At 36.4% G+C, this 25,958-nt stretch overlaps 1 protein-coding gene across 9 annotated transcripts in view; it reads left to right on the forward strand.

Moving 5' to 3' along the window:
* The window catches only part of TLE4 (TLE family member 4, transcriptional corepressor), a 143,251-nt gene that overhangs the window by 84,213 nt on the left and 33,080 nt on the right, over positions 1-25,958 (forward strand). The window contains exon 9 of one of the 9 annotated variants that reach the window (XM_081281010.1): positions 21,128-21,215. The exons of the other annotated variants lie outside the window; for them this stretch is intronic. Within the exon in view, the coding sequence (XP_081137136.1) occupies positions 21,128-21,190 (63 nt within the window). The 3' untranslated portion in view covers positions 21,191-21,215. The remainder of the gene's footprint in view (positions 1-21,127; positions 21,216-25,958) is intronic. 9 annotated transcript variants of the gene reach the window in all.

The following is a 25,958-nucleotide window of genomic DNA, read 5'->3' on the forward strand; positions in this document are numbered from 1 at the left end:
ACTCTAGGTCCCACCCTAGAAATGAATTTTGAAATAAAACTATCACACCGAATGGTAAGTTTCAGCAATAAAGCTGACCATACCATTAGCCAAATTAACATAGTGGAAGTTGTATTTCATTTGGGAGGTTAGGTCATATTGAGATAGATGAATGTTTAAAGCATGCTTTGCAAACATCTGATGTTTTCCAAAATACAATGGTAATTTAAAATTGTTTGAACATATTTGTTGCTTTTTAATTCTTTTAAAGGTATTTTGTTTTTACTATGTATCTGTTTAGTTACCTTATCAGAGAACAATCAAGAACTTTGGTTCTGTTTGTTTATGATGCAGAAATTTGTTCAGTATTAATTGATTCCTGCTGCTGGGCATGTAAGCTGTGTGAAATGTAACAGGTGCCCTAATTCCAAAAAAAAAAATGTATTGTAATTGTTTGTTTGTGGAACAGATGAATAAATGTCTTTAGGGCATAGCTGGTCCTCAGGTGGTGAGTATGAATGGATTAATGATGTGACTGGAGGGACACAGGCTTATTTTGCTGTACCCTCCACTGATTGCTGAAGCAGAACAAATATTAATTAACAGAGTCCCACTGATTGTCAGGCCTGTCTTCCCCAGCTGATTTTGGCAAAGGTGGTTTAATTCTTTTCCCCTTTAAACCAATACTTAGTTACTGGACAAACATCTTCATTCTGATATTTATTGTCTCTGATTTCTTAATTAGAATGTGTTTTATCTCTTGGAAAGTATGCCAGTAAGCTTATGTTTTAACATTTTAAAAACTTAGAAGGGCCCAAGACTTGTTTGTTATAGTTTGCACTTGAATTTCAAAAGCATTTGTTTCTACAAATGTAGACAATTCTTCCAATAGAAATATTCCCAGGAATTGTTCACCATCTGTTTTCCCCATCTTATGATAACACTAACCTACTATGGGGTGGTGGTGCAACAAACATAAATTAACCAAGGGAAAGGTTAGTAATACTCTTACTTCTTGCTTTCTTGAATTTTTGCAATATTACCTCTGTCCACCATAATTATCATATTCTATAGTGATATGAAGTAACTCAAGTTATTTTCTGGGTTCAAAAAAACTGTAGTTGGGGCCACAATTAATAGGAGTCCTAATTTTGGACTTGAATAGTCATGTCTAATAGTCATGTCTGGCAACTGCCTATTAACAGCTGAACAGAATTTCACAGGCTTCATAAAGGAGTAATAGAAAGGAAGTTTGCTGAGGGCTGAATGGTAGTACTTTCTGCAAGAGTTTTTAGCTTTTTTTTTTTTTTTAATAAACTTGCTGTTAAGTGAAGATAATAGTCATATCAACATCAAATAATGCTGCTTAGATCTGGCACATTAAAGCCTTAAATGCTAGAATTGAATACTTACTAAATATTAAACAATGTGAGTCACATTGTTTTAACTTTATCAGATTATTAATTAATCAGAACCATTCCAATTATTTCTGTATGTAATAAAATGTACAACTTTAAAATCCATTTTAGACTGTGAGTATTGGTAGTGTAGGCTAAGAAATTCTCATTTTAAGAAGTACCATTCTTCCTCTACCCTGAGTTCCATGATGTTCTAGTTCTGCTTCACTAGAAAGCAGAACAACACCATACACACCCATAACCTGCTCAGGCGCACGGTCTGCTCCCCCCACACTATTTAATATTCCATCTCCTCTGCAACCACTAAATGTTCTTGAAAAGCTTATACTTACCTCTACCTCACCACTTTCCCTTTTTACTGAATTGCAGGCAATGAGGTGGAAGTTAAGTATACTTGTTGTAAGTGAACATTCTAAGATATGGTGATAGGGTAAGTATGAGGAATTCTTTTTCATGGAAATGGATTCATTAATTGTATCACATTCTTAAGGATTCTTGAATTTTTTTTTTTTTTTTTTAAGATGCCTTTTGAGTCTCTGACTATTCGCATTGGAGGAGAAAAGGAGATGGTGGGAGATGGGGAAGAGTAAACAAGTTACTGATGCCACCCAATGAGAGAAGCCCATAGGCAATGTAACAGCTCCTCACTTTTGTTTATTCCTCCTTATGGTCATTTTAATTATTTGGGAAAATTTTGAGAATTGTATTTTTTCCCACTTCGTTTTTCTTGAGCGACATTTGGCCTTTTGAACAACAAAATAAAATTGGAAATGCTAATGTTTTGAGCCAACTAAAGGAGGAAAATAAAAATGTCACCATGGTAACAAAGCTGCTTTCTAGATGGTTTCCTAAGATATGCCTGAACTAGAAGCAGATGTCTGATTTGAGAATCTTGCCTCCTTCAATGTAAACAAATAACTTCTGGGCAGGTGTTGGAAATAATATGGAAATCCTATTAAGGGGCCCTGGGTTCCTGTCAGTCAGGAAGCCCATGCCACAAAAGGGTTGGTTGTTGCATAAAGGAGCAGAGTAAATTCTCATTAGGCTTGAGCTTTTCCCAGGAAATGATTGTCTCAGTGTGTTCTTTCTCCTGTGAATCTGAATGTAAGCTGTTGCTTCTATTGATCTATTCACTGGCTTTATTTTTCTCTTCTTCATTCCAGATCTTCCATTGCCCCTGCCAGCCGGTATTCTCCCTTATTTACCCCTTTCCTTTAGATTAACACTTGATCTATGCTACTGCCCTGGGACTTGTGACATCTGTGATTTTAACCTCACAACCTGATAAGGGGTTGAGGAAGGGTGGGGATCAGAGGGGGAAGTTGTTGTGCTTTCTGGGCCTAAGTTATAGAGATCAGAGATGATGGACCCAATACTAGGGGCTTTTTGGAACTGGCACAATGAATAATGGTAGCAGTGGTTATGAATACCTTCCTGTGCACATTTATTGAAGTTATATTTTTATGAATTAATGTACAATTTACTTGGAGTCGCTTTTTTTGTGAATTAAGCAGAAACAAGAAGCAAGAAGAGTTAGCTTTTTAGCAATTTTTAAAAAATGTGTAGTTATCCAGTAAACCTTTAAGACTGTGCTGTCCAGTACTGTAGCCACTGGCCACACACAGCTATTTAAAGTTAAATTTGTTAAAATGAAATACATTTGGGGAAAAAAGCTTCACAGTTGCATTAGCCACATATTAGGTATGCATAGCCACATGTGGCCATAGAAACTACCATACTGTAGAGATAAAGAATATCTTCATAATTGCAGGAAGTTCTGTTGGATGGCACCTAGAAACTCTGATCTCATGATCTGTATTTTATCTGCATAAGTCTAACTCCTGATATTCAAAAGCAAGGTTCCTCTCAATGCCTTCAAAACAAGGGACGTGTGTTTCAGTTTTGTAATGTCAATACTGCCCAGGGGTAGTTGGTATGGTTGACTGCACTAAAATAGCAATCTGTAAATGGTTATAGTCCCCCCCCCCCAATCATGGGACTAGTTGAGCAGTTTACAAGGGTCTTCCCAAAATGGATCCCCAGGAGATGCATTTTAATGTTTTTAGTTAGAAAGTTGTGGCATTTTGGTAAGAGGGTGGGGGTTGAAGGCTGTGCATAATGATGTTCTTTATAATACTCAGAAGGTTAAATGTGGATAAACACAAAACAAGGCTTCAGAAAAGCCACACTATTATTATGCAGCATTTCTCGGACTATAGTCCCCGAGATGCACTTCATAAAGCCAATAAAGCGCACACTGGTGGTCTCCTGTTGCCCTAGCAACGGACCATGGGGCACAGTGTATGTGAAATGCATGAACATCTGTGAATTAATCTTTTTTAGTTTGTTCTTTTCTTGGCACTGATTGGGCCACTCGGGCTTGTGCCTGTGACACTGCGTGTGGAGGGGTAATCTGGAGCAGTCCCAAGGGCCTTGCCCTAAAGTGGATGGTGGAATGGAAAGTGAAGGGAGATTTATCCCAGTAGTGCATTCAGCAATGGAAGGATTTAGCCTGACAGCACTCTCAGTGGGATGTTATTAACTTACTTTCTGGTGCATGGGGAAATGAATAAAATTTTTTCTAGTAAATCTGGACATTATTGGGTTTATTGGGCTGCCCTGAAAAAAATAATCTGTAAAGAAAATTGAAATAATCACATATTTATACCATAGTTATCAGGACTTCAGAACTGAGTTATCAAACATCCTTGGCCCAGCCCCCACGTGGGAGGTTATAACCCGACCATATTGTTCTGTCACTGGTCTGAATGAGACTCCTGAATTGAATGCTTAGACTAGTATCTGTTTTGATAATAAAAATTTGGTAATAATGTAGTCTGACCTTATTTAGGGGAATTTTAAACTAGGCTGGTGACATTTTTGCCCTTGGGAAAATAAACTATGAATAAATACACAAGCCACCAGAAACAGGACTTTGGATAGATACACCCCTTACAGGAGTGACTTCTTCATATCTTCCTCTTTCTCACTCCCCTCTCCAATTTTCAAACTGCCACCCTCCCTCTAGATGTTGGCATGACTCTACAGACTTTTCAGTTCCTCCTGTCAATACCACATGCTCACTTTTAAAAATTATTTCGCTCATCTTTGTCACTTTCAATTTCCTTTTCTACCTTTTTTCCTCCTTGTCTGTTCTTCTTTATGGGGCCATGTCTTTCCATTCTGGGGAAGAATGAAAGAATAATGATACATATGAAATAGTTTTAGGATAGATGTATTCTGTCTGTTTAACATTTAGAGTAAAACACTTCTCTAATAAATTTATTAGGACAATTCCATGCTGTATAATAGCCCACTTGATTTGCTTGATTGCCATTAATACTGAAGGGTTTGAGTAAGGGAAATTACTTGTCTATTTGTATATTTTCCTTTAATATCAAAAAAGGTGCAGCTGTACCTCTGTAGCTGAGAGATGGTCTTGATTTTTTTTTTGTTAGATCACTAACCAAACATTATTTTGATGGTTCCTGATTTTTGAAATCTGTGGGCATTAATGGATGAACTTGAAAACTGAGCAATGCACTCTAAATAAAATATTTAAAGTTAGTCATTAGGTATTGATTTGGCAGCTGGCAGACAAACAGGCCTGCACTGTGTCTTTGGGGTTCATAGTAAGGAATAGATGCAATCCCTTTCCTCAAATCATTTTCCTATTAGAGGTATGGAACGGGAGATACTCGATCATTCCTCTTCATTTCTCTGAGCTTCCTGTGAGTCCTGAATTCTTAAAAAAAAAAATGTGCATATAAAACTAGTTTATGAAGATTGGAATGCTAGCTCTGAAGATAGTCTTCCCAGGAAACTGCCAAGGCTGATGTGCAAATACATACAGACGTGGAAACTTTAGCAAATACTGACAGGAATGCTAGTGGTAACATTCGGTAGGTTTCCAATCTTGATGTATTTCTTTTACTTGAATTCAAAAAGTATTTTGTAGGAATAATCAAAACAATTGGTCTATGGAGCTAAAACTTAACTTTCAATTTAAACAAAAAAGTAGTACTTTTTGTTACTTCTCCCATTCAGTTTAGGTAGTATTTTCATCTTTCAAAATTAGCAACTTTTAGTTAGCTAGCTTGAGAATTAGCCAGGCTTACCAGGCATGGTTGCATATGCCTGTAATCCCAGTCACTAGGGAGGCTGAGAGGCACAAGAGTGTCAAGTTCAAAGCCAGCCTCAGCAATTTAGCAAGACCCTCTCTCAAAATAGCCAGGCTAGTTAACCTGCCTTAGAAATAGACCAGTTTTAAAGCTCATTAGAAACCTTTAGAAGGAGGTATGATTCTCAGATTGAATTTTCATGTCCTGGACTACTATTTGTTTTTTTTGTTTGTTTTTTTTTTTTTTTTTTGAAAGCACAATTTTTTTATGCAAAGAACTAAAAATCCATAGGTCTCTTGGTAAGCAGCAAAATTTCACAGCAGTATGTGGCAGTGAATAAGTTGGCTTATTGTATAGTGTGGAGAGGAAATGAATTCAAACAGTATGCATCTCTACTGTTTCCTTCATGTGTGTTTGACAAAATGTCTTTAAAGCAGTCATCTTGTGGACTGGATGTTTGAGAGCTACAAAAGGAAGGAGAGAACACAAATAATCTAGAAGAGAAAAAGTATCTAACATTCAGATATTTTATCTCTACTATATGTGCTAGCTTGGCAAACAACAATTCTTAATTTTTATTTTTAATATTTTAATGCTATATTTTAAAAGTAGTTATAGAAATAAAAACAGCAATTTAGTTACAGTTGTGGATATGTGGATCTATAAAAGTATTTAAGGGAAAAATTCTCATGTGTTTTTATTATTGTGTGACATGTTTGGTAGGAAGAATGATTTCAATATTTCTCAAGAATAGGACTACTGAAAACTATACCTCCTATCATGCTGTTGGACCTACCATATATTTGCAGGGCCAGGGACAGAATCCAAACTCATATCCTCATGCCTTATGTTTTAGCATTTAAAAGTTGTATATCTAATTGCAAGTGCACCTTGAGGAATACCAGGTTTTAATTTAAAATTCTCAGGTCTTTTGGAGTTAATTGCTGGAACCAGGTGCACCTACCCATATTTTTTGGAAGACTCTAGTTCTTATTTCAAAGCTTAATTTGCACCCTAATGGCTGCCCTCAAGTCTAGGTTGCATTCAAAGCAACAACAGGTCTACCCCTAGGAAGCCCAGGAAGAAGTCTAAGTAAACCCTGGAAGTGGGCCCATGGCCTTTTGGTGGGGAATTTCTGGGTTCTGGGTGTCCAACTCATACTATAGAGGGATTGGACAAAGGGTGATGGGGATATGTTCCCTTGAATTCAGGAGGAGGGCCCAGGCCGAAGTTAGGGGTGGTTCTTGCTGGGATGCTAATTTATATAGAATTTCAGAAGCTTTATATATTTTAAAGTAAAGAAAAGCAAGAGATCATGAAACTGTTGCAACATCTCAAAATAATTTTTTGAGTAAATGTCAACATTTTAATCACAATTAGGTCAGGGAATTCTAAAATAAAATATAACTTTAAGAACAGGTTTTTAAACTTTGTGGTTTGTTTATAAATGTCTAAGTATATTTTTAAAAATATTCCATTAAAATCCCTAAATGTATATTGTATACATTGGCAGTGCTTGTGAAAGGGATAAGAGGCGCTTTTCAAAGTTGAGTAAATTAAGAATAATGGAACCCCAGGAGCTCCTCAGTGATGACTTTCCAGTTTGCTCTATCCCAAGTCTAGACCATGGTAAAACTCTGGCAGTAGTAAAAATGCCAGACAAAGATTAAACCTAAAATAAGAAGACTAGGGCTTCTTATTCTAGAGATTACCATTGGGAACTAACTTGGGCCATGATTTCTCTTCATCTCCCTTTGTTCCTTTTATATGCTTCCACATTGGACATCTCTGAGTGCCACAGAAATATTGAAGAGCCCTGTTTAGTAGTTTATGTGAAAAAGTTGTTGAATAATTCACATAACAAATGATTAGACAAGCATTTGTCCATCTAACTGAATTATTTTACATGTTTGCTAAAGTAGCAAAGAAGGTGAACAGTGTTTCCTCCTCTGGAGGGTATACAGTGGCAGTATTGACCCATCTAGTTATTGGGATTCAGCCTTTTGTTGACATTGTTGTAAATGAAAGCAGTCCAGACGATCTCTGAGCAGCTGGACTGGATAATTGTGAAGGATTCATGCTTGTTGCTGTTACCCCCAGTGTTTGCAGTGGTTTGTTTGCTTTGACTTTTGTTGAACTGTTGACAAAAGCATTAGATACAAATGGGAACAAATAAAGTGGTGAGATGCCAGGAGGGCTTGGCAGGAGCAGTGGTTTTCATTCTGACTTAAATGGAGGATGGCGGAACTTATCTAGATGGGAAATAGAAGGTGTATTTTGTGTGTGTGTGTGTGTGTGTGTGTGTGTGTGTGTGTGTGTGTGTTCTTTCCAGATATCCAACTGGATAATGGTTTGCTGATTACATACTTTGGCTCACAGAGGTGAGAGAATCAAGGAGGCTACCATACTATATTTATCATGCCTATAAGATGTATTGCTGGCCAGAAATGTTACAACAGAAATATTTAGTTTCTGATTCCTCCTACTCAACTTAAAAATATATATACATATGTTTTTTTTTTTTTAAATAATGGAAGTATTTTGAATCGGGGAGATGACAGGCATGACATTGATGTAGGGAGGATTAAGAAGAACAGTATACGCTAAAATAGTATAGCTAGCAAAATGGAAGTCATTTACTGGAACGCTTTTAATTTGGTTTAAACAAAATACTCTTTTGTATATTCAAATGGGGAGTAGCTCAGCTGTTGTGAAGCCAGAAAATTAATGATATTTTTAGTGAAATAGCAAAAGCATGTCAACAACATAGCTACAGATGATAATGCTGGCATTTTATTCATGAGGAATTATTAATGCAGGTTACTGGACAACATAGTGTGACTGAAAATGATTGAGTGTTGGAGAAGCTGCTGTCCTGCTCACAGATTTCATTTTGTATTTAGTCTTCCCTGGGCTTCATTTGTGCATTTATTTTTTTCAATCACAAACCAGAATATAGTCATCTTGGCTGGGGATTGAATGCATATTTCTTTTTTTTTAAATATGTCCAAGTGAAAGTTCCCTTTGAGTATTGACTCAGAAGCTGAGGAGTTTGTTTTCCATGCAGATGGTCAATGGAGGTAAGCAGACTTCAGAGAAAGATCCTCTGAAGAATTCATCTAAATAAGTTTGTGGCAGTGGTCTGCACTGACCAGAAAATCTCTGTACAGGGTAGTAGATGGAACCTGTCACGGAATTTGCCTTTCCTGGAATGTAAAGGATTGGTGTAGGTATGGAGAACAGAAGAATGCTTATAAAACAGGAATGGATAAACTGCAGTTAAAATACCCTCAGAACAGTGCATTTCAGTGATGTGGTAATGGAAGAGTAAAAGAACTATACTAAAATATATATTGAATGGACAGAAAAAAATCAAGCCATGTCTTATTTTGTTTGATCTTCACTTTTGCTCTAGAGTGCTCTGGATACCATCAGCACGACCATTTTGGTATTAACTATTTCTCAGCACTACTATACACCCAGTGTGTGGGATGGGATCAGCCTGTGGCTTCCTCTTCCCTGTTCCATTGAATTCTTTTTCCCCACCATTCCAAAAAGAATGGATTGTATCTTTGTGTAATTATTTTTTGGTTCATATACTTATTGAGGCCAAATCTTGAGGAATTAATTGTTGTCAGGCAGAATAGTTTATAATTTAATAGTTTATGAGTTTGTTAGAAGTGGGAGTGATTGTTTTCATCTTTGTACTATTTGTGGTCCTAGAGTATAGTAATAAATTGGGAGGTCAGGACTTTATAAAAAATGAAGGTGTGCATTATTTAACAGTGCCTCCCTGCAGTTTGATAAAAGGGAATGCAAAATGAACATTCCCTGGGTTTCAACTCTCAGGTGATACTTTGCTTGTTTCAACAATGGCTGGTTAATCCAATTGTTAGGGATCTAGATCTAAAGTTCCCGTTCTGAATGGGAATAAGGGCATTTACATGATTGAAGAGTTGATACTTCTCCAAAAGTTTAGTACTCAAGGGAGAGGTGGCAAAATTGGGAAAGTTAGAAAACTTGAAAAGATAATAAGGCAAGAAGTTTATCATCCTTAACAAATTAAAATGAAAGGGAGAGAGTGAGACATCACACACTTGACTTAACATGACAAAAATTAAGAGAGACCCTGGGCAAAACACAATAAAAACTTACAAGTAAAAGGAGTGAGTTCAAGAGAAATATACTTAGGCCATGGAAAACAATTTGGTATACTGTACCCTCAGTCAGTGGCCAGGGCTGCAAGGGTAAAATAGTATAGCTAGCTATAAAATAGTATAGCTAGCATAGATTCTAGTAGAATCTATACAGATCTGCCTCAGTCTTCCCTCCTCTTCCTCTTCCTTTCCCACTGCTGCAGTGCTGTTGAAGCTAAAATAACACTCTTGTAAAAGGTGACTCATGGTCACTGCTCACTGTACCTCATTTTTTCAGGTTTGGAAGCTGGCATGTATTGGGACCTGTTCTCTTTTGTGGATAATGATACTCTGTGAACTCTTAACTAGCATGTAGGCAGAAGGCAGTGCAGGTATGCTGGTTAGACACTCGGGCTCAAGAAGCAGATGGTTCAAGTTCAAAAAACCTTTTGCCATTTATAACTTTGTGACTTTTTAGGCAAGCTCTTCAGTGTTCTGTTTACTGTAACATGGGGGTGATTAAGATGACCTACACTTAATAGGTGTTTATTGTTACTTTTTGTTTTATTGTACAACGTGGGTTAGGTAATTTAAAAATGACTTTGTTTCACTTTTTTCTTTGGAGGTTAATATTTAAGATGTCTTTCACAAGCAAGTACCAGACTGAACAAAAAGAAGCAAACTTGAAATGTGCCAAGCCGTGGGATAAATTATTCTAGGATTACAATTTTTGGTGCTAAAAATCTACAAAATGGATCTTGTACATGCAGATGATTGAGAATTAACTTTAGCTCATTTGATCACATAATTACACAGGAAATTTTGTGTTTTCGGATAGTTCTGCCTCATCTGAGAATGTGAATTGTGCATATTTTACAGCCAGACCACTTGCCACTCATTGAAATCAAAGACCAAACAAGGTGAACATTGTGAGTTCCTGAGAGTCCAAATTTTGGTTTTAAAAGATATTCATTTGCTGTACTCACACTCTCTGCTTCTGCTGGTAGGAGACACTTTTAACTACTCTTGCAAGTGCTCAGTGGCCTGAGGACTGTGATCTCGTGGTTTACCTTGTGTTTTCAAGAGAACCTCTTTTATTTTCATGTCATATTATCTGTAAAATGGACTTCTCCCCCCAGTGTTGTAAACCAGAACAATGCTGACATTCCTCTAATTGAGTAGGGAAGGAGTATACCCAACAGATGCTTGTAGAGCAGGAGAGACTCTTGCCACTTTTCATTATTTGACTATACACACATCTAATCCCTGTCAATAAGTCAGCTATGTGGGGAAAAGAACACATCTCTGCACTGTAATACTGATTTATTTGCAGTTCCTTTTCTTTAGGCTGAGTTAACATAGGAGTCTCACGAGGCATTGGGAGTCAGTCTTTAGCAGAGGTGCCTCTAAAGGGAAAGGGGCTTTTGCAGCATTCAGAATGCTGAAGGACAGAAGATCTATGTCCAGCAGGGGAGGCTACAGACTGTATCCATAACCTTTATTTGAGAAGTGAATTGAATAGTTCTAGTATGAACTGATTGCTGTGTTTTCAGTAAAGACTAGCTTCACTTTCTCTATCAGAATTCTGTATAGACGATCTTGTATGTCCTGTTTTATAGGCCATTGAAACAAATGTGTTGCCTTCTCTTATTTTTTTTTTTTTGGTCTGTGCCCTCTACTGCATAGCTGTCTTCTAGAGTTACAAAATGAGGGATTCTTCCTGTCACACAGGAAGAAGATGACCAAAATGTAAATTCAGATAGCTCAGATTCAAGCAGATTACATATTTTCTTAGTAGGGGGTTACAAAGGAGGCACATTTCTGGTGGAGAGAGTACAGTTTTCTGATAGGAGAACCTGGGACAGTAAGCTGACATGGCCTTATTTTTCCAAGAGATGGCACCTAGGTAGATAGGATTTCAGCTTCCCATGTGGACCTGAGATATTCTGGCAAAGGCATAGGAGAATAGGAGGTTTTTTTTTTTGTTTTTTTTTTTTTTTTTTTGTAAATCTAGAACAATCTGTTGAAAAATTGCCAGTTACAAAACAAGCAGTTTTTTACAGTAGCTGGTTCATAAACATTATTTAATACAAGTAAAATTCCCATTTGCTATATTATTAGACTATTAGTCCAATATTTCTGTAGAATGGTATGAAATTATATTATTAATTTAAAAGGTAATAGTAATTTTCAGGTATAGTTAGCCTCTTATACAGTCTGGTCAGTGTTGGGAGAAATCTTTTATAGAGATCTGTTTTCTAAATGTTATCTCATCTAAATATTATCTCATCTTCCTGGATGGTTTTTGCAAAACAGGAGCTGGGAACCATCAGGCCATACTTGGTGCAGTCCATTCTTAGCAACTACTACTGGAACTTTGTTTTTAGAAAAGTGCTATCTCTCCTGAAGGCCCAGGAATCCTTTATGGGATCCTCTGTGCTTGAGACTTCTTGAATCTTTATTATTTCTCTTTTTGCATGTTTACTTCAAGTTTGGAATTAAGAAGGATTCAGGGGGCTGGGGTTGTGGCTCAGTGCTTGCTTAGCATGTGTGAGGCACTGGGTTTAGTTCTCAACACCTCATATAAATAAATAAAAGGTGCATTGACAACTAAAAAATACTAATAAAAAAAAGAAAAAGGATTCACATTTTCCATAGTCATGAAAACTATCAATTTGTTTTGTTTTTTGAGATTTACTTATCTTAAAAGATAAGGGTGGGCTGGGGTTGTAGCTCAGTGGTAGAGCACTTGTTGAGGCACTGGGCTCGGTCCTCAGCACCACATTAAAAAAACAAAAACAAAAACAAATAAAGGTATTGTGTTCATCTACAACTAAAAAAAAAGAGAGATAAGGGAAAGAAGGAGGATACATTTTTATAGCTTGGAAAACCATGAAAGGAAGGATTTAGATTAAGTGGAAACTTCCCAAAACCACAGTTAGAGTTACTGCTAAAGAAACAAGGACAAGGGGAAGTCAGAAAATACTCACTCAGCCCAAGGACTCAGTTAAAAATGCTTTTAAAATGTAATTCCAATCAATTTGGATAGTCTTAGAACATTGTGAAATGTGTGAAAACATGCTTTAAATGCCAGCAACCAGTGAAAAGGGCATGATTTCAGAAACCCTGCTATAAATTATGTGCCTTTGGCTTTCAAGAAAGTGGAAGACACATCACTGAAATATTTAGAATAAATACCAGAGTATTGTACAGTCTTTTCATTCTACAAGGAATGAAATATTTAAAAAGCTAGTTTTGTTTGGTTTTCCATCCTGAAATTTTTTTCTGGTTGTCAAAACATTTATTTTGGTAGAGGTACAAGTCAAATCTGATTATGACAAATATCATTCAACAAAAATATCTTTATAATCAAACAATTTTTAGCCCCCAACCCATGGTTTGCTATGGGCCCATCACCCTGGGGTCTTCCTTTTTTGTGTATGTGGGGTGGGTTGATTGTTTTTTTTTTTTTTTTTTTTTTTTGATTGAACCCAGGACCTTGGGCAAGCAGTCTGCCACCTAAGTACTTCCCTAGCCCACTTAATGTTAATTACCCTTGCCTTTTTTAAAAAGTCACCTCATATGACATGTGCCTTAGGCTTCCCTTTAGGGAGCCCTTCACAGATAGAATAATTGAGAAATAGTCTTTTGCTTTTTCCAATACTTAGGGGGAAAAAAAATAGAAGACTGCTTAAAAGTGTGTGCTCTGTAACTATTGTCATGGTTTTGGAGGTAGCTCTGCCACATATCTAGTCTTATGAGCTTGAGTGATGTTGATAATAATTACAAGAATTAAACAATTATAAAGTGGTGTATTTGCTTTCTGCTGGCTGGGTCCTTATAGCCACCATTCTGTTTAGTTGTTATAATAGTCCATTAAGGTGGTGTTTGCTGTTACCTCCTATTGCAGATACTTAAGTAATTCATGGTGAAACGAAGTAGCTAGCCCACAGTCACTTAAGGTATAAGGGATGAGCTGATTAGAACCCAGTTAGTCTTCAGAGCCGTCTTCATCGTCTTGGTTATACGTGAGTGTAGGTAAAGTGTGAATTAGAAATACAAGGAGCCCCAGAAGAGTGCCTGCCACAAAGGAAGGCACTTAATATTATATGAGCTTCTTCCCTTTGGTGCCTATCAAATTAACGAAAATCCACAAAATAAAAGGATATTGATTTTGTATAGTTTAATTGCTGTTGTGATATGTTTCTTTTTTGTGACTTATTTGTCCTGTACTCTTGGAATGTAAGCTTACCTTGTGGCACAGAGGTTGTTTTAATATTTTATATTTTGTGGACCTTCAAAGTGGTAGCTCAAGGCCATTTAATAACAGCATTTTAGAATGTCATGACACAGTACTTGTGTGTTTTTGTGTTAGATTTCTCATGTCCGACAGACATATTCTCTTCCCTTTACAGCTCTGAATCTGTTATGTGATTAATTAAAATAAATGTATGCAAAGGAAAAAATTCCGATAGTTTAACTTTTAATCTCATCAGTTTCTTGGAGGTTAATCAGAATAATCTTAAGAGTTATAGGCTATAAAAACCCTAATTTGGTTTTACAGCCTTGTAGTTTGATGTCAGTTCCGTATCATGGATAAACAAAGGATAGTTTCTTCATAACATTAAGTATCCATCATAACTCATAATTTTAAAATCTGTTCATCTTTTCTGCTTTTTCTTAATTGAATATTTATGCTTTCAATATTTGGCTGTTTTTTCCTCTCAGCTGACTTTTGGAGACCAGGGCATGGGTTAAGTAGATGTGTGTCATACTGTGGTGAGTTTTCCTTTCCAGTCCTTCCATTACCTCCTTAACTCCTACTTCCTCTTGCTCCTCCAAAAATATGTTTAGAATAGAACAGATGGGATATTTTGATGGCAGTCACAAAAAATGCCTAATTCTAGTGCTATATCAATTCGTGAGGGTGACTTAAGAAATTAAGTTGAAGTCTGCAAATTATGGTGAGTTAGACTTTTAGAATACCAAATTGGGGCCAATGACTTGACAGAAACATTTGTTGTGTTGGTTTGTGAATCTACTTAATAAGAATTTAGACATAAGAATTAAATTTCATGGATTCTTTGCTTAACCAGCCACCTTTGGTAAAACAAAAATAAAGTATGAAATCAAGGCTGTCTTTTAAAATCTAAAATTTAGTCATTAACCATCATTTGTGACTAGGGCTTCATCATTTTTAAGATCCCTGTTTCATTCACTGTCAGTGCCACTCTTGTTTTTCATTTTGGTTCTCTTTCAACTACAATTCTCAACTTTACTTTAGCAAAGTAAGATGAGGTGAGAGATGATGTCTTTAGAATTCTATACCAGCCACTTTGATCTGATTGGATAATAGGGTCATCCAAGATGCTTGAAGCTAGAATACCTGGTGAAGTGGCAGTAAGCGATTGCTGTTTTATAATACTTCTATGTTTGATGGTCTGTTAATTACCAAAGATATTTGTTTTAGATACTCTAATTGATTTGATTCTTTGCTGTGTTTGTTCCCCAAGGCCTTTCTGGTAAAGGGCAATACATAAATAAATTAGAGCTTTTGTTAGTACTGAAACTGTTTTGGTTTAGTGCCCTAGTTCATTGAGTGTATTATTTTCTTACAATGTATAGAAAGAGAAAAAAGCCAACTAGGCATATAGTTGAAAGAGCACCTTACCTAGGATTCCACCATTGTCTGAGCTCACCCATGTCCTCAGCTGTTTCAGAGCTTCAGTTTTCTCATAAACGAGGATTTCAGGGGCTGGGGTTGTGGCTCAGCAGTAGAGCACTCGCCTAGCATGTGTGAGACCCTTAGTTCGATCCTCAGCACCACATTAAAATAAAGGTATTGTGTCCAATATTTATTTAAAAATATTTTTTAAAAATTATGGGCTGGGGATGTGGCTCAAGCGGTAGCGCGCTCGCCTGGCATGCGTGCGGCTCGGGTTCGATCCTCAGCACCACATACCAACAGGGATGTTGTGTCCGCCGAGAACTAAAAAATAAATATTAAAAAAAAATTCTCTCTCTATCCTCTCACTCTCTCTTTAAAAAAAAATATTTTAAAAAAATTAGGATCTCAGATTGCATGATTTCTGAGGTTCTGAACAACCTAGAGAGTTTATGATGTATTATATGGTGAGCCCTCTTAAATATTTTGTTTATTTAACATTTAATAGTAGTGCTTTCCTGTGCAAAAGCCCCAACATACTAGTTTGAGCTAAATGCTATTTTGTACATATGCGTATTCTGAAGGAAGTAATGGAGCTCTCCACCGTGTCTCTGCCTCAAACATAGAAATCAAAGGTTATTTGGTATTTTAATTTACTTTATATGTTTGAAGGTACATCTTCCCCCACACACCATATCCATGTGAGAATGATGGTTTTAGACATGAATAAAACATTATGTAAAAGAAAACATAGTAGCATAATATCCAAAGGATAAATCTGGGATCAAGTCAGTCTTTCATTGACTAGAAATAGATGACTTAGCAAGTGGCTCAGTTTCTTCCAATTAAATTATTTTTATAATAATGACAATAGCAATATCCATTTTCTTGAGCTCTTAGAAAATTAAATGATACAGTGTGTATAGTACCTTGCAAAGTGCCCAACACTATAGTCAATTCAAAATGCTATCAACTTTTATTCAAAATAGTATTCTGGCTAATTCCAGACAGTATTTGCATGCTAAAAGCAGTGTTCTGTAGCATGAATTCAGTTTGTAGAATCTTTTTGATTTTTTTTTGTCCTTTTGAAGATATAGCCATCATAGAAGAAACTAGTAGCAAGGTCTCCTACAGCATCTTGAGCCCTTATCCTGGGCCAGAAATTAAGCATTTTCTCACTTTAGGGCCACCTTTTTCTTCAAGATGGTAATTTTAATACTGGTAAGTACTGGACAATTATAACTGCAGGAGACAGCATGGTAGAAATTTTTATTTTTTTTAATTTGTTCATTAAACTTTTATAAAAACATTTCTCTTTTTTGAATTTATATATAATCAGGGATAAACTTTTTTTTTTGAGTGGCAAATTGTGGCTGCATTTTTACCTATAGAATCAGAAACAGGTGGTTGAAGAAATTCTTTACATTTATCAAACTCTGAAATGTAAGATTACTGACAAGTAAACTAACCACATGCCTTTGGTACAATTGTTTTTTCTCTTTGAATGCCTGTTAGAATATCGAACCAGTAGCTTGTGAGTAAAGCAAGTAGTGATATAATTGCTAAACAATTACAAGTCTCTGATACAGAATTTAGAAAATGTGTAAGCTATCTTGTGAAATACATGATGAAGTGAGGCAGAAAAGAAATTCTTATCAAACATCTAGGTTACTGAGGTCTACAGATGATGATCTATATAAAGTTATATGTGTGATTCTATGTCTTTGATAACTAGTGCCTTTGTTTCCTCTCAGTCCTGACTCTGTGATGAGCCTAGTGCAATAAGGCAAAAAACAATGTATAGTTTTTAATCTGTATGTACTCTATTAAGTAGATATGCCTCTTTATCAGGAGAATTCCATCGCATGTTGACAGCCACATGCAGACCTTGCTTTAGGAAAAGTCCCTTATCTGTTTTTACTCAGTATTAACACCAAAGAAGTTGGACAGGGAACATTTTAAGTTTGTATGTACATCAAAAAAGTTAACGTTTGATCTGGGGAAAATTATGTACTGACAAATTAGAATAATTCATGGATATACCCACTCCTGGTATTAAAAGGCAGTCACCATCAACCAAATCATTGTACAATGTAATGTTTTATTCTTCATGTTGTGTACGGTGTACATATAAAAGTAGCATATTTATGGGAAATGTATGTATGTTAGATAAAGAACTTCCTTTACATTGTAAAGAACTCTTCATATATAGTGCCATAGAAAAGCAAAGGCTGTCAGCCATTTTTCTCATAATAGGACATACATATTGAGAAGACCTCTAGCTTTCTTATTAGGTGTGGGCATGTTTTCCAATACTAGTAGATCTGATGTCCACGATAAGGTAGTACTTGTAAGTGCATATTATCATTTTTAGTCACATAAACATAAGTGTCCAATGATTTTTCAGCTCATTGGTAACAAAACTGAACCTGGCCTGAATTGATTATAGAAATATTAATGTTTGATTATAGGCTGTTACCACATTGCCCATTTTCAAAATGCCCCAAATACTGATTTCCAAACACATCTGGTTGATGGTGACTGCCTTAACAGTTTCTTGACATGCCTTTTCCAAGTCTTGCCTCAGAATTTGCTTATCTTATTCTAACCCTTAAATTAAAAAGATGTATCGAGGGCCAAGATCAGATCCTTTTCAGCTTTTAACTTTTCAATATTCCTGTGAGGGAACTCTCTTATAGTAGCCATTTGTGCACTCTTGACTAACTCAGTGAAGGAAGGAGGAATGTTCAGCCAGTGGTTTCAAATTAGTCAGCTAGCAGTTTAATATCCAGCATCCTAAGCATAAATTAAGCCTTGAAAAGTCAGTTGCTTGATAACTAAGGTTATCCAAAAGCAATTTAGGACTTTTCCCTTGCATTTGAAATCATGAAAACTAAAATGCCCAAGCATTTCTGGGTGATAAAATGACTCTTCTTGTGGAATTGCAGATCATGCCATGCCCACACCATCGTATCACCTATCTTGGGTCCCAATGAATGCATCCTGAGAGTGCCAGAATTGTGGTGATAGTCTTTATAGTACTTACACACACACACACACACACACACACACACACAATATTCTTTTTTCAGTTATGTAAAGGGAGGGAGGGGTAAACTATAGCCACAGGACAAATCTGTTTCCTAGTTTGCTTTTGTGTGACCTGTGAGGGAAGAGTAACGTTCACATTTTTAGTGCAAACAAATGAGAAAATGCAGCAGACCTTATGTGGCTTGCAAAGCCTTAAAGTGATTACTACCAGAAAAGTGTGTCAACTTTTGATATAGAGTATTAATTTAACTCCCATCTTCAACTTCTCCATTTTTGGATTTTTTGCTTCTTCATCCTTTCAAGAGTCTTCTGATTCTGTGGTCATTCATCTAGGGCTTATTGATACATTTTTTTCCTTTTTCATGAAATAATAACCCTACAAGATACTTTCATCCAGAGCCTATAGAAACAAGTAAAAATGAATCATAGAAGTTGAATATAAACATTAATCTGAGTTATTTTGATATTGAAATATAGAGAGAACCAATTATAGAGCTTCTATGATGCCTGTCTTAACTAATTTTATAAAGACTGCATTGTTCTTGCCCCTTTATCTTAAAAATTCCCTTGATTCACAAAATTATGTATATATTTGAATACTGAGAATTGTTTAAAAATATTTACTTGGGAAATGTTCATTACTCTTAAATACTTTTACAATAATAATACATAAGTTATATAACTCTGGAATACCAATGTAATTTAGGAATCATACTGTAAGCCATTATTTTTTCTAAATTATTGCAATTTTATCAATATGCAGTTTTTTATATCTTGCCTTTTAACCTGTGAATCAGTGAAATGTGAGTGGGCTCATTGACCTTGTCATGTTCTCCATATTTTGTGTCAAGAGATTAGTGAAAATCATGGGAGGTCAGAAACTCCATGCTACTTCATAATACTTCATATGAGTTTCATTTGCTCACCACTAACATAGTGGTAATAATACTAGCCTAAAAATTAAATTTGTGAAAGCCAAATATAATGAAGCATGTGGAAGTAGTGTCGATGAAGTAGTAATGAGTTTGTTTTGATAGTTGATCATTTTTGCACATATTGATTTGTGCAAAACAAACAGATGAGAACCAGAAAGAATGAGATTGTTTAATTTACATTATCGTCATCTATTTTTAATATAGATGTCCTACTAGGGTGAAAGGGCATATATTTCTATAATGCATAGTTTCAATTATGTTATCAATTGGTTGTGTAGTAATACTTTCCAAAACTTGGTGGTGGTATAAAGTGAAAAACATTTGCTGCATCTCATTAGTCTTTGCATTGGCTGCAGAGGAAGTTCTGTATAGGCTGTACTAATCTGAACTGAATTTGCTCATGTGTCTACAGTCAGCTAGATGGTCTAGGAGGTCTTCAGTTGGAGTAATCTGGCTCTCCCTCATTTATTTTTGTTTTTAGCAAGCTAGCCAAGGCTTATTCTTCTGGCAGTAGTGCAGAGAACAAAAGAGTTTCTCTGTATCCTTGGCTACTGTACCAATGACCAAAGCATGTAGTATGGCCAAGGCTGATGTCAGTGCGAGGAGGCACTACTAGATGTGGACAAGAAGGTGTGAAAAATCGTAGGTACTCTTGCAGCCGACTAACCACAGTGGTATTGGAGGTAGGAGAAAATTTGCCCAAGTGGGAAACCAGATTAGAAACTGGAGCATGAGTCTGGTAGTCTCATGTCTGTTTGAACACCTTATGTAATTACAGTGTCTTCACCCTCCCATTCCTTCTTACTGAACTAGAACTTTGGCAGCCTCACCATTTGACTGCTTTGCAAGGAGTAGCCCACGCCCAAATATGCACCACCTCTCATTTTTGAAATAACACAAAGAATATTGTTTCCAAGACAACTTTGATGAATGTCAGCTTTCTCTGGGTTTTAAACCCATCTGAGAAGCATTGTTATCCTCATTCATGCTGGGTAATTTGTATACTGCAGTAGTTTGTTTGGAAACATGCCTGTTGTTCTTAAAAATATGCTTAATGCTAGATTAGAGAACAGATTTTTTTTTTCTGTTTATGCAAGCTCATTTCTAAACGCATTTAAAATAAAGAGCTTGGCCATGTATGGTATTTAAAAACCCTTCACATGATGTTTTTAAAACAGATCAATTTCAGCATTAAAATGTTAGGAATTCAGCCAAGGAAAATTCAGCTTGGATTGTATAGCTATAATGATAATGTATTATAACCATCCTCTTTGAAAGTGATTGTAGCAGCAAAGTTGAACCTGGTGAATTACATAATTTAAAATGTTTGCCAGAACACTGTTGTAGGGGGATTATCCAAGCCTTTTCTAAAAATCAAAGCAAAATGAAAGGTGGATTTTATTATGAGGTACTTAAATCACAAGAATAGTCATTACAGAATATCTAAAGATAACTGATTTGAATTGAACAGAAGGTCATATGTCTGAATGTCAGTTATCATGCTTAACTACTTGGCAGAATATTAGTATGTAAAAGAGCATGATTTCTGGTTTTAGCTACTTTGGCTTGAATTAAAATGTCTTGAGTTTGCTTATTACCCCCAAATATTGTCAAATCACAAGTAACTTTGTGATTGAGATGTTACTGATTTCATAAATTAATTCCCAAGTAATTGATTACTATTTATAATCACATCATTTAGCCATAAAATTAAATGTTTTTTTCCTTTAAGAAAAAGTTTGTATTCTTGCTTCATCTTTAACCTACTAACCCTGTGTCTCACAGGACCATCCACTGAGTAAGATACTTTTTTTTTTTGTAGGTCTGCTACATCCTGTCTGCTGTAGTCCTCATTCATTCAAGATTTCGAGTCAGAACACTTTAGAGGGTGAAGTTCATAATTTTGCAATGTAAATATTACTTTGGAGAAGTGCTACAAATTGAATTCCATAAGTCCTTCCTTAGGTGGAGATAAGGAAACACTCCTGAAAGAAATGAGAAGGGCTGGGAAAACTTTAGTTTAGAGATCCTGTCTTTAAATAGCCAGTGCCTCTAACCAGGTGCAGTGGTGCATGCCTATAATCCCAGTGGCTCAGGAGACTAAGGCAGGAGGATTGTGAGTTCAAAGCCAGCCCCAGGAAAAATGAGGTGCTAAGCAACTCAGTGAGACCCTGTCTCTAAATAAAATACAAAATAGGACCGGGATGTCGATCAGTGGCCGAGTATCCCTGAGTTCAATCCTTGGGTACCAAAGGGGGGGAAAAAAAGCCAGTGCCTCTGCCTTGACTGATGCTAAACATGGATGTGGTAGGAAAGTTGTCTAGGTTGAGGAGTTACAGAAATACTTAAGTGACATTGTGACTCTTACTGGAAGAGTGGGTAGGGGCAGGGAGGTACACTGAGAGGACATTTTTCAAGTTGTCTCGTCTATAATGTTAGGTGGTCTTATGGATTGAATTGTGTCCGTCAAAAAGATGGGATACAGTTCTGGTTTCTGCTGTCTGTGAATGGAACTTTATTTGGAAATGGGGTCTTGACAGTTGTGATCAAGTTGACATGAGAGTCATACTAGAATAGGGTTCTAGCCTCTAGAACTATGAAGAGAATGGATTTCTTTTGTTTTAAGCCATCTAGTATTTGGTAATATTTCTGGCAGCTCTGGGGAACTAATAATAGCTCCCACAAGGGAAGTTTATCTGTCAATGTTTTTTTTTTTTAATCTGTCAGTTTTGTTACATCATCAGTGTAGTAATTGCTGTGTGAGGCTAAATTCAGTAAATATCTACATATAATAATCCACAAAACTATTATATGTTTAAAACTTGTAAAATTTTGTCATTTAGGAACTGTATTTGGGATTTGGGGATATAGTGTTGGTTAAAGATAAGGAAGTGTCTGCCCTAATGGAGCTCATATTTCACTGGAGAGAGACACGTTGATGTTCAGTTAATAATTATAGTGTTTCCTCAGCTTGCTTTTATTTAGCCGTCAGTCTTGATTTTCTCCTTAATTCCAGTTGACCTTCAGTCTCAACCATAAGAGAGGCAGCTCCTTAATCCCTCATGGACTTGGATTAGTGTGGCTACATACAATTTTTCAGAAAGCACAATTCACATGGACTCTGATGTTAATGTTTATGGTCCTCCCCAGGGTTGTGCAGTCCACATCCTATACAGTCATCTTTGGAGGTCCTATGAATGTTAAATTTTCTCCCTTGCCTCCCTTTCCCTTAAATAAATCTCCATGTGGAGACCTCAGAGTTTTTCTTTCTCTGGATTTTTTTTAAGTATTGTAATATTCTTTCCATCTTTCATAATTACAGAATTTGCAAGTTTTCACTTTACACATGTTTGAGAAATTTTTTGGCCCAAGTCAAATAGATCTGAACCCAGATCTATCAGCCTTATAAAGCAAGCCCCCTCCCCGCTCCCATCCCCAACTCCTTCTTTGTCCTCTTTTCTTGATGTTGCTTTGCTGTTCTAGGTGCAGGTTGGTTTCTTTCCACAGTACATCCTTACCTGTGCCTTTTATGGCAGCACTTAAAATCATAGGATTGTCTTCTAGTATCAGTCCTTTGTAACCCTGTATGACTTACCTCATACCTTAAGATTTAGGTTTCCAGCTATATAAAATGAGGCTAAAGTAAATGAGTCCTTCTAAAAACTTCCATTGAGCATGAAAAGCACATGTGTTGGTTACAGTGCAGATTCTGATTTAGTAGGTTTGAATGTTTAATAAACTGAAAGTCTGTATTCCTCATGAGCTCTCAGAAGATGCTGATGTTGCTAAACAGTAGCCCACACTCTTGAGTAGCATGGGGCTGAATTATTTCTCTGATCCTCTTAGCTAAAGATGAGAATTTTCCTGTAGTAGCTGGGAACTTCATGTTGAGAAAGCTAGTCTTGCTGGTCTTCACTTTCCATTGTCCCCATCATCCCTTTGAGCAGTGTAAAGGAAAGATCAGAATATGCTAAGTATTGAATGATGGTGCTTGAAAAGACCTGCTTGTTTACTGTTTTATGGTTTGGACTTTTGTTTAGTTTTTGTTTTGTTTTGGTTTTTCAGGCTAAAACCTGAAACAAAATTAAACCCCATTCCTTCATCTCACAGTAAAGGTAAATTTATTACCATTCTCGTAACTATGATTAAATGTCAATTCTTTTGCTTTATGTGGTGTTCTTGGCCACTTAATTATACTACATTAAATGTTATGATGTTGCTGTCAGTGCAATCAGATTGTAGTATGGATATATCTTTGGATTATTTTGAAAAATGTTCCTATCGTATAGTTTGAGCTTGAAAATAGAAGTGCTGAGTTTGCATAAATGATTTTAAGAAATTATTTCTTTATTACTGTTTCGTTGAACTTATGGTGACACTAAACATTGAGACTTTGATGTTTTATACGGTATTCTTCCCCACTAATTAACTGGACTAATGAAGTTAATTAGTGGGAAAGAATGCCGTATAAAACATCAAAGTCTCGATGTTTAGTCACAACTTAAAAAGGAGTTTTATACTCTTCGATTGCCAAACACATTCCAATTAGCAGAAAGAAGGTCAGAAATTCAGTTTTCCCTCTTATGATCTTCAAAGCCTTTCCAGACTCTTCTTGTAGGCCATTGGTTACTTGAGCCTGTGTGTTAATCTAGAAAAGCTGACAGTGGCATGTGGAAGGCAAAATATTTTCTTGTAAGCTAAAAACCAGCCCAGAGACTCAGTTTCTGCAGAAACAGAGACTTCATTCCTGCAGAAGGCACTGAGGACTTCTGTGTACTAATTGGAAATAAGTACATTTGGCAGAGTAATGGATTATAATAGTCCATTTTCTGTTGTTTGTAACAAAATACCTCAGGCTGGGTATTTTATAAAGGAGTTTTATTTGGCTCACAGTTTTGGAGGCTGAAAATCTAAGATGGGGAGGGCCCATTTGTTGGCTTTCGATGAGGTACCAATGATGGATCTCATCACATTGAGGGGAGAACAGGAAAAAGGGACCATATGGTGAGACAGGAAGTCAAGAGGGATTCAGGGGCCAGGGTTGTTCTTTTTATAACAACTGGCTTCTGCAAGAACTACACTAATTCCTTGCAAGGGTGGCCCCCTCCGTGACTTATTTACATTGAACTAGGTGCCACCTCTTAAAAGATTTCACCACTTTTCAACACACTGGGGACCACGTCAGCACATGATCCTTTGAGGGACACACTTAAACCATAACTAAACCATAGCATGGGTTTTTGTTTTTCTTTTGTGTTCTGTGATTTTATTAATTTATATTCACTTCATTTTTCTATATATTACCATATATTGCTGTTCTAAAGCCACTTCTATAATGTCTGATAATTAAATTTCCATAATGAGCCAAGAAAACGTGTGTAAAAAGTCTTTGTATATAAAGTCTTAGAATATTAAATGACTGTGCTGAAAATTGATTATAAGAATTTCTTAATGACCAGTAGTTGAGTAACAAGAACTCCTCAGGTCATTTCCCTGTGGTATGTGTTCTAGTGTTCTGTTAGTTTTTTTTTTAATCAAGCTGATTTTACAATAGCAATAATATAATTCAGATAAGCAATTATTGTAATTGACCTTGGCAATGAGTGTCCTTGGCTTTTACCACAGTTTGCTTAAATCCTGAGGATGACCAATTATCTCATAATGCTCACTTTATTGAGATTATTGTTTTAATTATGGCACTCAAAATATATCAGTTTGTCAGCATTATAGAGTCACTCATGGAAACAGGCTTTTAGAAATGCATAGAGTGTCTAACCTCATTTTATGACAAGGTTGTGATTGTGTTTTCTTTTTCCCAGCTCCAACGTGATTTTGAAATATGTTATTTCTTACCAATTGTTCATGACACAATCAGTTTTACAGGGAGATAAATTCTGTGATCTATCGCTGAGTTCATTTTGCTCTTGGAACGTTCTTTAAGGTGACTTGGTGCTAATAGCTAAGCAAGTGTGTTGATTAGGAATTCTAATTGGCAGCAATCACAGTGGCTTGTTGATTATCAGATTACGCCTTAGGTCAGAGGTTGTCAACTTAGAATCGTCTGAGAGCTTTTAAAATAGCTCATACCCAGCCCTTGCTCCGACTCCTCCTCTTTATGGAAAGAGAGTGATTTAATTGGATCAGTTCAATTTCCTTCCTTTATCCCATCCTTTCCTTTCTTTTCCTATCCTTTCCTTCCTTCCTTCCTCCCTCCCTCCCTTCCTCCCCCACACCCCTTCCTCTATAAGTAAATCCCGTAGCGGAGAACCACTACCCAGAGCTTGCATTGTTTGTTCCTTCTGATTCATCTCACCTCCACCATGACCCCACCCCAGACAATACAGTACCTTTTGGGGTGTCTTTGCTGTTCTGTGTCTTGCTGTAATTCTGTTTACCCCTAAACTTAGCTCAGTTTCCCTTGTGTGTCTGAAATAGCCTCATTCTCTGCAGGGTTGGGTCCTGGAGCTACTTACTCCTCCTTCCCAAGAGGTTCACCAGTGGGAATTCTCCATGGATAAATCTCACCCCTTTATAAATCTGAGAGCACTGTTTCTTGCTAATGGCTCACTATGCTCTATAATTATTTTTTTTGGTTGTTGATCGTGTAAATATATTATTTTCGTAAGTTTTTTGAGTAAGTATCAGAATTCATT

This window comes from Spermophilus citellus (assembly GCF_964194105.1).
Source record: "Spermophilus citellus genome assembly, chromosome: 2".
Taxonomy (NCBI): Eukaryota; Metazoa; Chordata; class Mammalia; order Rodentia; family Sciuridae; genus Spermophilus; species Spermophilus citellus.